The 12,783-nt window shown below is 44.4% G+C and overlaps 1 protein-coding gene across 2 annotated transcripts in view; it reads left to right on the forward strand.

Moving 5' to 3' along the window:
- CLPX (caseinolytic mitochondrial matrix peptidase chaperone subunit X) overlaps positions 1 to 12,783 on the forward strand; it is a 1,745,917-nt gene that overhangs the window by 1,560,544 nt on the left and 172,590 nt on the right. For both annotated transcript variants that reach the window (XM_044078662.1, XM_044078663.1), the window contains one exon: positions 1,949 to 2,041. In XM_044078662.1, the coding sequence (XP_043934597.1) occupies positions 1,949 to 2,041 (93 nt within the window). The remainder of the gene's footprint in view (positions 1 to 1,948; positions 2,042 to 12,783) is intronic.

Consider the following 12,783-nt stretch of genomic DNA (forward strand, 5'->3'; position numbering starts at 1 on the left):
CCATACCTAATATTTCCTAAAGACAGAGTATCTCCATGTACTAACCCATCTTTTCTTCCCAAAGTGGTTTCTGAGTTTTCTGTGAACCAATCCATCGAGCTCCCAGTGTTTATCCTGAACTATTCCAATAAATAAAAATACTGCCTACACTCCTTGGATGTGCATAGACAACTATGTTTTTACCTAGACAGGACTAAATCTGTCCGCAAGACAGACCAACTTTTCATTTCCTTCTCTGGTCCAAGAATGGGATATGCTGTTTCAAAAGTCACTTTATCAAAGTGGCTCAGAGATTGTATATCTTTTTCATATTCATGTACAAACGAGCCTAGACCTTACAATATCAAAGCACATTCAACTAGAGCTATAGCAACCTCTGTAGCCTTTCACTCCAGAGCCTCTATGGATGACATTTGCGCAGCAGCCATTTAGGCTAAACAACACACTTTCATCAAACATTTACAAGTTGGATATGGTCTCCAGGGGAAGAGTGGCCTTCGGCTCAATGGTGCTCAGGAATGTCCTTCCGTAAGGGCCACCCAAGTTTCTCAGGTAGCTTGGCATTCTGTCCCGTCAGTGATGAATGGAAAGAAGATTAACAACATCAGATAAAGAAGTTATGTCTTACCATAATGTTCCATCTGTGTTGTTGATCTTCTTCCATTCATCACATCCCACCCTCCATCCTCCACCAAGGGCTCCGGGTGGATCTCATAGGTCCTTGTGGTGTGTCAGGGTTTTTGCACAGAAATGGCCTCTGCTTTATTTCTATATGTCTTATCCAAACTCGATCTGAGGTAATGGAGAAGAGCATTGTGGGTAGCAGCTTAGCTCTAGAGTTTTTTTTGGTGTACTCGAGCTTGGTATTAGGCCGACACGGTTCCGAGGGGATCGGAACTGACCCCATCAGTGATGAATGGAAGAAGATCAACAACGCAGATGGAATGTTATGGTAAGACATAACTTCTTTTTTTAAGATTTTGAAAATAGACTTGCTCGTTGTTTCTGGGGATAATTTGAGATAAACCTTTTGGCTAGGCCAGACATGTGCATACAGGTTGTTACAATAGTAATTTCTTTGTGGCAGCATTATGCACATTTAAACGTGCCTGCAAATTCTTGTAATTAATGTTAGTCTGCAAAGCATACCTCTCAACTGTCCAGTTTTTCACAGAATGTCCAGGTTTTTGCTTCATGTTTTTGATCTGTTCCTCCTAAAATGTATAGTTTTCTGGCAAATCATTGAGGATTGAAGTCACTAAATATTAACAGATGTGACTTTGACTTCTTACCCTTTTGAAAATAAAATGCATGTGGATACAAAATCTGTTATTTTATCAACTTTTTAAGTTCAGAATAGCTATATCAAAAATTGCCCTTATTTTGGGGCCTTTGCCCCCCCCCCCCCCCCAGTTATTTTCGTCATTTCTATTATTCTTGCACTAAGAGGTTGAGAAGTATGCTACAAGGGCATTCATGATCTTTAAGTATGTGAGGTTTGAGTGACTGCATGAAGCATTGTGTTCCTTTACAAGTGCCTGTAAGGTTGTGTGGTTCTAAATTTTAACAAACTGCAAAAGCTTTTGTAGTCTTTTGAGTAAGTTTAAGATAAACAGTGAAGTTCTGATGCCTTTGGAATCCAGAATATTGGTCATTAAATGCAGTTTATGTGTGGAGAGGCTTTGGGTAGCAGTCACAACTTCCTGGTTGGGTGATGGAGATCACCTAGATTGTCAGATAGAATCCTGCATATTTGCCATTTATAAGGTTTGTCCCTATCTGTAAAACTGTTTGTGCCGTTGTTGACTTTGGTTAAGCTACTCATTAATGTGTTTGAGAAATTGCTGTAGAGTTGTGAGAAAAGATTATAAAAGTGATTATATTTGAAAAAAAAAATAGAACTTGAAAGAGTAGTATTTGTTTTTCTTGAATCTTTTTTTGACAACAGTGTGAACTGAATGTGACAGAAGATGCTCTCAAAGCCATAGCCAGGTTGGCTTTGGATAGGAAAACTGGTGCACGAGGCCTTCGCTCTATTATGGTAAGTTAATGTCTCCTTATAAGTTCAGTATTTTTTCCCTTCCCTCAGTTAGTAGGTATGCTTTTAAGGTATTGTACTCTTACTAATAATTTGGTTGTACTTGGTTTCTGGACTTAAAATTGAGGAAAAATATACAAAAGACTGACTGTAGTATTAAATTTACTTTGATTTCAGATAAGCTTTTCTTAGGTATAAAAGTTCAGTTTTTGTTTTTGCTGTTTGAATGGTAATATGGGTCTTTGAGAGTTAAAAAGATTATTTATGTTAATTCTGCTAAGTCTAATAATGTGTGTTTGCAAGGGAGACCTTAGGAGGTATTAATACAGGTCGAGGAAATTGGCCTACTGTGCCATGAGTTATTTGGTTCTACTTTGACCTTCTGACCTGCTCATCTTAAGATTCTCAGCGTATCACACATCACTGTACGGCTACATATTATATCACAGCAGAATGCTTTAAGAAATACCATTGTTTGTCTGATGTTTTTGTGCAGGGGACTGTATTCCCTGCAGTTTGTGATGTCAGGAATGTGCTGTCATAGCACAGATCTCAAAATATACTGCTGTGGTGTTGAATAGGTTCATAGGATGATACTAGGCTATTGGCCCCGTAGGTCCTTATAAGCTTAGGCAAGAATTTCACCCATGTTCCCACAAAGTCGCCACCAGTTTACTCTGTCCAGCATGGGCACAGGTTCGATCCCAGGGGTGAATTTTCTGTTTCCCATCCAGTCGTCCAGGTCCGTCTTAAAGAGGGCTAGTGAGGTACTCTTCTTGACATGAAGAGGGATAACACATACGTTGTGGATGTGGTTACCCTCTGTGAGGTATGTATTCAGAGTGAATTATGTAGAAGAGATTTACCACGTTTCTTATTTTTAATGCTATATAGTGTGCATCTTTTATTTAATTTTAATTATAAAGTATACATATTAGGTGTAATATCTGAGGTAACATGCATGACATTGACAATTTTAAATTAACTGTTATTTTAGACTGAGCATGTCCTGGATTGTTTATACCAAAAATAATACTTTTTTTCACATTTAGGGATAACAGTCCTAAACTATTCATTTCTTAGAATCATATTCAGCTCTCAAACAGTCATCTTTCTGTGCAGTTTTTTCAGTGGGCTTCTACAACTTGACAGTTTATCAGGACTGTTTTCTCTGGACATCTGGTCTTTTTGGGGCACTGCTTGAGGAGTGTTTGTGATTCTTGATGGTTACATTTTGCATGCATGATGTTCAGGAATAGGAGTGAAAAGGGTAGACAGGGCTTGAGAAATGTATGTAGTATTGGAGTAGATGATAATTGTTAATAAGGAAAATGCGTGTAGTGCAAGAAACTAATCTAAATGTTTACAAAGGCTTATAACGATGTTCTATAACTGCGTGTGTATCATGTCACTGATAACACAGTGTGAATTTAGTAAAGGTGTACAAAAAAGAATGTAAATATTAATGCCCAAGTCCCACTTTTTGTGTCTGTCATTTTGATTATTTCAGGGAACTTGAATTAATAATCTACACACATGAGCTGTGCATGGCTTATCTGTACTCGAAATCTGTATCCCTTCAATTTCATGGATAGGTCCAGTACTTGATTTACTATTATCACTTTTGTAAGATTCTTGTCATGATATCTACTGCAGATGGCACAGTGTGCTGCTTGACATTCCAGACCAGTACATTATGTTGTCTTCTTTTTCTGAACTTTACTGTCCTCTGTTGTCAGCTTTGCTTTCTGAGCTGGTTAGGAGGCAGTTTCTCATCAGCTTTGAGCATTAAGGCTTGTTTGCAATGTATTTTCCTTAAAAGAAAAGTAAAACTGAATTTCTTTCCTTAGTGAGTATTTTAGCTTTTGTGTTGCCAGCATTTTAGTTTCTTAAAGTAACTGCATTTCTGTCTCCGTGTCAGTACTCCTGGAATTGTTATACATTTTCTTCTTTCTCTGGTATCTTCCATATTACCCAAAGAATCTCTTGATATCTTGTCATTGTGCCTTTTTCGATAAATGCATTTGTAGGTCAGTGTTAACGCTTGGCTAGAATCTTTTTCTCTCCATTTTTTTTTTTGTCAGTGACTGCAGTAAAAAAAGTTACTAGTTTTTCTTCTAACATTTAATCTGATGATGCTAATTTTCTTTCCATTCATCACTGATGGGTCCGGTTCTGAGCCCTCGGAACCGAGTCGGCCTTTTACCAAGCTCACTCCAGCCAAAACACTCTTGAGCTGAGTCTCTACCCAGAATGTCCTCTCCCTGTTACCTCAGATCTTGTTTGGCGCATAGCCATAAAGCCGCGTTTCAGCCGAGCTCTCGGCTAAGTGGAACTTTGATATTTGTGTGAAAAATTTTTGATATCTTCATATTTTATTGAGCGAGTAGTATTTCTAGTGTGTTTTATTCTGTCTGACCTTGTTTTTTTCCTCCTTACTGTACCCGTTGTTACCGTTGGTAAACTTTCAAGTACCATTATTGGTAAGGCCTTTCCTCCGTTACCCTTGTGGTATTCCTTCAATAACATAGCTGGTATTTTCTTCCTGTCTAACTTGTTAGCTTTGGTTTTTAGTAAGGTGTTTCTGATGTTCATTGTGCATACAGCTGCAGTCATAACAGATGGGTTCTCCTGCCGTCACGGGTCCTCGGTCAGCTGAATTCCAAAGTCTAGGTCCGGCATCGGTTGTCGTCACTTCTTCCCTGACGTCAGTGCAACAGGGGTATAAAAGAACCAGCCAACGCCATTTTCTTCAGTCTTTCTTGCCGCGCGGTCCCCGAAGCAGAAGCAGTTCGCAAGTGCCGGTCGGCCAGCTCCTGAGATTACGAATATTTTGCAACCGAAGTCTTCTTGAAAGCTAAGTACCCCGTTGGGGAAACTTTTCTTGCCTCAGACCGATGTCAGACAAAGTTAATAATTGCATTTCATGTGGGAAGCAAATACCGCATAAGGATTTTCATTCCCTCTGCATTCTTTGCTTAGGCCCAGACCACGACGTCTCGGCCTGTCGTTTTTGTGCTACATTCAACAGACGCACCATTAAGCATCGGGCAGAGTTCGCCCAACACTATTTTGTCAAAAAATGTAATTACATTATGTTGTCGGATACTCCGACTCCAGTTTTGAGTAAAAGACGCAAAGATAAGGACCGACATACGAGGTCCGCGGCTTCTGCCGACACCACGCCAAAGCCGACTACAGGTGGTCCGGTTCTCAGTGAGGCGCCTACGCAGCCCCTGACTACCGACAACACTTCATTGGCGGTGTCTACTGTACCTGAAATCGCAGGCTCTTCGGTCCACACCCCGACTACCGATACCAAAACTCAGAGTTTAGACAGGTCTGCTACCTCTCAAGGTGTCTTCAGGCCTTCCTCTTCTTTTTCCATCAAGGCTTTCACTAAGTCTAAAGCAGCCATGCATACTAAGAGACAAGCTCCACAGGGCCCTTCTCAAGGCCCCATGCCTAAAAAGCAGATGCTCAAAATGGCTGAGGATTTGATTACTCATATCAGGGGTTCTCAACCCCCCCCCCCGGACAAAAGGCCCAGAGTGGAGGAAGAATCCTCCTCCTCGGACCAGGCCTCCATTATTTCAGAGCATTCTGATGACCAGGAACATTCATACTCCCCTTTTGAGGATTCTGATGCAGAGGAGTCCATTCCCTCTGACTCCCCCCCTGAGGATTACTCTTTTGGGGAAACCTTGCATACCTTGAGGGAACACTTCCACTGGGAAGGCCAAGAGTACTCAGACTCCACTATCTCACAGGGCCCCAAGGGAATTAAGGCCTCCACTGCTAAAAATCCATTACCTTCAGAAAGAGATTCCAGAGCTTTAGAAAGATGGGGGGAAAAGGTATACACCTCGGCCACCTTAACCATGAGGACATTAAACTGCCAGTTCCATATGTTAAAGTACCAACAGTTTCTGTTATCACAGTTGAGAAGCAAAATGTCACAACCTGAACAACCAGACTTGAAGGAGTTGCATGATTTGATGCATAGTGCAGAACAAGTGGGTAAACATCCCTTGCAATGTGGTTTTGATGCTTTAGAGGCCTCATGTAGAGCTGCTGTTACAGGATCAGTCATACATAGACATGCCTGGCACAAAGAGCAAACCTTACCAGATCATGTCAAAGCTAAATTACTAGATACCCCTCTGCAAAAAGATGTATTATTTGGTGTTAAAGCTGAGGAGGTATTAAAGAAAATGGAGGAAAAGGCTAAATTAATGCAAACAGTGAAAGATTTCCTACAGGTACAACCTCCACGTTTCAGTAGAAATTGGCCTTCCAAAAATTGGTCCTTTCCAGCCACGGACAGACCCCAAAGAGGTAGATACAGGCGCCCAAGGGGCAGAGGGCAATCTCAAGGATCGTTTAGAGGCAGACAATGGCAAGCTCCTACACAAAGAGGTGGTGAGAATAGTTCACAGCCATTCAGAAAGCAGACCCAATGACTTTCCCCTTTGCATGCCAAGCAAGGCTCAAATGGCAGCACCTTTAGGCGGAAAACTGGCATTATTTTCGAAAAATTGGCATATTGTTACAAAAGACAAATGAATCCTGGACATTATAAACAGAGGATACAGATTCCATTTTCACACCCTTCCAGAAATGAGAGGCATGCCAAACATGCCGCACAATCAGAGGGCAGAGGCACAAAAACAAATTTCAGACCTCATGGACATGAAAGCTATTGAAGAGGTACCTACACAAGAACAAGGTCAAGGTTTTCACTCCAGACTATTACTTGTACCAAGGAAGGGAAAAGATTGGAGACATATTTTGGACCTATCCATCCTAAACACATTTTTACTCGTGCCAAAATTCAAGATGCTCACATTACAGCAGCCTCTTCCCATGCTGGGCAAGGAGTCTTGGCTGGTAACATTGGAACTCAAGGAGGCATACCTGCATGTCCCAATCAGACAAGATTGCAGAAGATACCTCAGATTTCTTGCAGGTTCAACCCATTATCAATTCTCTGCATTGTCCTTTGGCTTATCTACTGCGTCCAGAGTATTCACGAAATGCCTGGCATCAGTAATTGCCTACTGCAGACTTCAAGGGATACAAATATACCCATATTTGGACGACTGCCTGATCCAAGCACATACTTCTGAAACATCTGGCTTTTGTAATAATGTTGTTGAATTCTCTGGGATACACAGTCAACAAAAAGAAATCAAGGCTAATACCTTCTCAAACAATAATTTTCCCAGGTGCCAACTTGGACACAAACACCCAGATGGCCTACCTCACGCCAGAGAAACAGGGGCAACTAACTCAATACTTCAGAAAACTAGCAAATTTCACCAGGCTGACTGCAAGGAAAATCCTGCAGGCTCTGGGATTCATGGCATCTTGCATCCTGCTAATCCCATGTGCAAAGCTGCATATGAGGAAACTTCAGTGGTACCTGAAAAACCTATGGTCTCAACACAGCCACAGTTTGGAAACAATAATACCACTGATTCCATGTCTTCAAAAGGAATTTCTGTGGTGGGCTCAAGCATGCCAAAGAAACACAGGTCTCCCATTCTGCAAGCCTCAAGCAAATCAAGTCATCACAACAGACGCCTCGGACTACGCCTGGGGGTCGCACATGACAGATCGGTGCATTCAGGGCAAATGGTCCCAAAAAGAAAAGCACCTACACATCAATCAAAAGGAAATGCTAGCAGTAATAAATGCTATTATAGCTTTCAAAGACCTTCTGCATCCAGGTCAACTATTGACAAGGACAGACAACACCACAGTAATGTGGTACATAAACAAACAGGGAGGAACCCATTCATACCCCCTATGCAGGCTGGCCATGTCTCTTTGGAACATGGCTCTGGAATTACGAATCGACCTTCAAGCACAGTACTTGCCAGGCAAGGAAAACACGCTGGCAGACAACCTAAGCAGAAATATGACAGATCCACATGAATGGAAGTTGCATCCTCAAGTTTGTACAGAGATAATTCAAGCATGGGGCAGGCCAGACATAGATCTCTCTGCCTCCCACAAAAATCACCAATTGGCAAAATTCTGCTCAAGGACTTTTCATCCACAGGCCTGGAGATTGGACGCACTCTCTTTCAGTTGGACAACAATGACAGTTTATGCCTTACCACCTCTTCCTCTGCTGCCCAAAGTTCTATTAAAAACCAGAGCAGACAGACCAAAGATGATTCTCATTGCTCCAGACTGGCCAAGACAACACTGGTACCCACTCCTGAGGAGCCTGACGCATTCCCCACCATGGACCCTACCTCTAATGCCTCTTCTTCTGACTCAGTACAGTTTCAAAACTCTTCACAGTCAGCTGAAAACACTCAATCTGGCCGCATGGAAGATTCCTTAACTTCACAACAGACCCTACTCTCCAAGGAGGTGCAGGATGTCATTTTGGAGGCCAGAAGGCCTTCTACTAGAAAAGCTTACTCCGCAAAATGGAAACGGTTTTGTGCCTGGAATGAGAAAAAGGGCCAGAATCCTGGAATACTGAATTTACCTCAGATATTACAGTATCTAGCTGAGATGCTAAGCGGTGGACTTTCATTCTCCTCCATCAAAATCCATGCCTCAGCCATTTCTGCAGAATACAACACTGATCCTCCTTTATTCTCTCACCCCCTCTTAAGACAGTTCCTCAGAGGGGCTAAGAATATAAACCCCCCCAAGGAAACAACCAGTACCTGCTTGGGACCTCAATTTCATTCTAGAAAAACTGACCTTGCCTCCTTTTGAGCCAGCTGCCTCAACAGAATTGCAATATTTGTCCTGGAAAACAGCCTTCCTTCTGGCTATCACCTCAGTTCGCAGGGTATCGGAACTACAAGCCCTCATGGCTGTGCAGCCTTTCATCATTTTCCATCAGGACAGAGTTTCCTTACGAACCAATCTGTCCTTTATGCCAAAGGTGGTATCCAGGGTAGCTTTGAATCAGGCTATCCACGTACCTACCTTTTACACTAATCCTCAAAACAAAGGGGAGAGACTACTACATTCCTTGGACATCCACAGACAGCTGCATTATTATTTGGACAGAACAAAGCCTTTCAGAAAATCAGAGCAACTCTTTGTGTCCTATGCTACAGGAGCTCAAGGGAAGCCAATTTCCAAACAGACAATCTCAAAATGGATAGCCCACTGCATACGCTTTTGTTACTCCTTTCATGGTAAAACTGTACCTGCAGGCATCAGATCTCACTCCACAAGGGCCACAGCTACCTCTGCAGCTTTCCTCAGAGGGGTTCCTACCAAAGATATTTTGGAAGCAGCCACTTGGAGTTCTGTGCATACCTTCTCCAAGCACTATCACCTACCATTATACTCCAAAACTAGAGCAGGCTTTGCCACTGCAGTCTTGCAGGGCATCCTGGCTCCTCCTAGTTCCACCTAGTGCCTACCACCCCTTTTTTAGCTTTGGGATTCTACCCATCTGTTATGACTGCAGCTGTCTGCACGATGAACATAGTACAGTTTTGTACCTACCATAAATGTAGATGTTCGAGTGCTAATACAGCTGCAGTCCAGGTTTCCCTCCCTCCTTCCCCTCTTGGGACAGGCCTGTTGGCTAACACCTCCTCATACAACCTGATTGGGGTATTCATTTATGGTGTATTTGCTTGCAACTACTGTTTTTTGATTATATTGCATTGCATTATTACATAAATTTATGTATTGCCTTCCTTCTGGGGGCACCTGACATCTGGGGCAAGAAAACCTGAAGAAAATGGCGTCGGCTGGTTCTTTTATACCCCTGTCACACTGACGTCGGGGAAGAAGCGACGACAACCGACGCCGGACCTAGACTTTGGAATTCGGCTGACCGAGGACCCGCCTGACGGCAGGAGAACCCATCTGTTATGACTGCAGCTGTATTAGCACTCGAACATCTACATTTATGGTAGGTACAAAACTGTACTTTTTCTGTCCTACATATCACTGTATTGGTACAATTCTGACTTCTTTAAACTGTGTTTGACTTTTGTTCTAACTGGATTGTGCTGTTGGCTTGTGGTGTCTGTATGTCAAGATGTTCGATAAGAAAAGTACTTCAGGTTTTAAGCATTGTGCTTCATGTAATGGCAAGTTACCTAATAGTGATTCTCACAATAACTGTTTATAATGTTTGGGCATACCCCACCTTTTGTTGCAGCCTCTGTGTGACATTTGCCAGAGTTTCAGTCAACGCACTCTTAATGAGCGCAGAAATAAACTGATACTGAAAGAGTTACTCAAGTCTCCCTTTTCAGAGGCCATTTCTGCGATAGAGGTCTCAACCCCTCCCACTAAGACAAAAAGAGGTCCCACTCTGTTCCCTCCTCACCATCGGGTGAAAAGGGCAAGCCTGTGAAATCAAAGGTCCCAAAGTTGTCTTCGGAGCATAAGTCTGCCTCTACGGCTCAGTCTTCCTCGGCTCTGAGCATCTCAAAACCTTCAATACCGGCGCCAGTTTTGGCACCAGTCCTGTCTCCAGCACCGATTATAGACCTCACTACTCCTATTTTGACTTCAACACTTGCGGCCAGTTCGGCTCAGGGCACACTTTCGACTCCATTAGTTACGATTTTGGAACTGACCGTTTCAGCTCCAAGTCCCACTTCGGCACTGAGAGTTGTACCCGACGACACTGGATTTGACCCCTTTACTCCTGGTCTTGAAACTAGAGACTTTGGTGCCGGCAGACCTTGCACCATGAACCCGATACTCCCCTTCCGTACATCCATTCCTGGACCAGGTGGATAGCCCGTTCATTGAACATCCTGACTCTCTGTCCGGAGTATCCACTAGACCCACCAGGACCAGAACATGACGTGGTGCATCTTGTGGACCAGCTGTTGTTCGCCAGGGGGATACCCACACTGAGATCCATCCACCTGCAGGACTTGGTTTGGTTTATCCACGGACTCCATCTTACACTCCTTCGACCATCTCTGTTCCGAAGCCTTTTGCTCCAATATCCTTCTTGGAACCCATCACCTTGGTGCCTACAGTGCACCTCACTCTGGCTCCGAGTTTGCCCCTTTGGTCTTCGGTTCCTGTGGAACCGGTCCTTCCTCAATCTGAGAATTGGGGGACGGGCGCTTTGGCCTGAGGCACGCAGCTGTCTTTCTCCTTGGTTCCATCCTCGGTGCTGATAGCCACTTCCACACCGATCCTGCTTGAGGCTCCATCTGTGGGGGCAGGTTCGTCAGAGCGGGGTGTGACCCTGGTTCTAAGGTTGTCTTTCTTGGTTTTGGGCTCCCATTCCTCTTCGAGCGGGCCTGCCTTTCCACACGATGGAGAGGCTCTCGCTTCTGGAAGCACTCCTTTGATGCAGAACCCCAGTTTTCACCCCATGAACTACAGCTAACACAGACCACCCCCCCCAGGACACCGGGCAGAGAAGCCGCAGGGCACCCCTGTTCAGGGTACCCGCTCTTCCGAGTCCTCCTCAGAGATCCCTACTGAGGAGCCCCCTTGAAAGAGGACATGCAAGAAGAAGCACATGGACTCACCCAAGGAGTCCTTAACTGAAGCCACGGATTATGATGATGATAAAGTGTCCCCTCGGTCACCTCCTGATGTCTCCTTCGGAGACATTCTGAAAATGCTAAAGCAGAGAGGTGACTGGAAGCCCTCCAACCCTTCATCTGAGGAGTCCATGTTACTGCAGGCTTTCCACGCCCAGCCTTCTACCTCTTGGGTCACGCTGGCTGCCAACGAGCTCGTCCAGTTCATTGTGCATCGAGCTTGGAAGAACCTTGATTCCATTGAGGCAATCCCTCGGAGACTAGACAAAATTCTTTCCTTTCCCAAGGAGAACGCGCACTGGTCCAAAGGGTTACCTGTTGATGCTATAGTGGTGGTGGTGGTGGCAGCAGCCATGAAAAAGGACTTGACTGAGGAAAGTCCCGCTGTCCAACTGCTCAACAGAGAGTCCCAGGTGGTGGGCAGACTTGGGAAGCAAATTTTTGCATCAGGAACCTCAGCTATATGGTCCCTGAACTGTTTGGCACATTTCACGATACTCCTGAGGGACTTGATCTCCGAACTCTCTGTGACACTCGCAGGACAGTTGTCTGACGAGGTCATTGACAAAGTGGCCTCGCAGCTCGCAACCCTGGTATCAGTATCCAACTCATCCATGAGGTTGCTTTCACGTGCGACTGAAGGGGTGGCTAGAGCAGTGGTTCAGGCCTTGTCATGAGGTGACATGCCCGGGTGCGCATTTGTGACCTCGCGGACCCCTTCAAGTCTTCCTTTTTGAATGCTCCCATCGAAGCTTTGTCCCTTTTTGGTTCCAAAGTGAAGGACACGCTAGCCAGGTGCGAGCAAGATGGAAAGACCCTGTCTGTCATAGGCCTACGGTTTTCCAATCTTCAATGTACCTGCTCCAGGAATCAGAGGAGTGGGAAAATGTGGCACAAAAAAATCTCAGGATCTTTTCCGTGCTGCATGTGGTGATGATATCCCCAGGGGCAGAGGGGGTAACAATTCCAGAAGACTGCCCCTATAGAGGCAGAAGGGGTCCTCGTAACCAAGACTCCAGGGATTCCTTCTCTGGACAGCCTTACCAGCGCTCCTGAGGAGCAAGCCCGATTGCTTACCTCTGGAAGCAGTCGGGGTCGTTTCTGTCTGCACCAAGCTGCCTGGCAATCTATTACCACAGATCGTTGGGTGCATCACCAAAGGTTACACCATTCCCGTTTCTCGTCAAACAAACCTTCCAAGAAAACTTCCCGACGTTCCACCCAGTCAAA

This window comes from Protopterus annectens, chromosome 7.part1 (assembly GCF_019279795.1).
Source record: "Protopterus annectens isolate FY-2018-M chromosome 7.part1, PAN1.0, whole genome shotgun sequence".
Classification (NCBI taxonomy): domain Eukaryota; kingdom Metazoa; phylum Chordata; order Ceratodontiformes; family Protopteridae; genus Protopterus; species Protopterus annectens.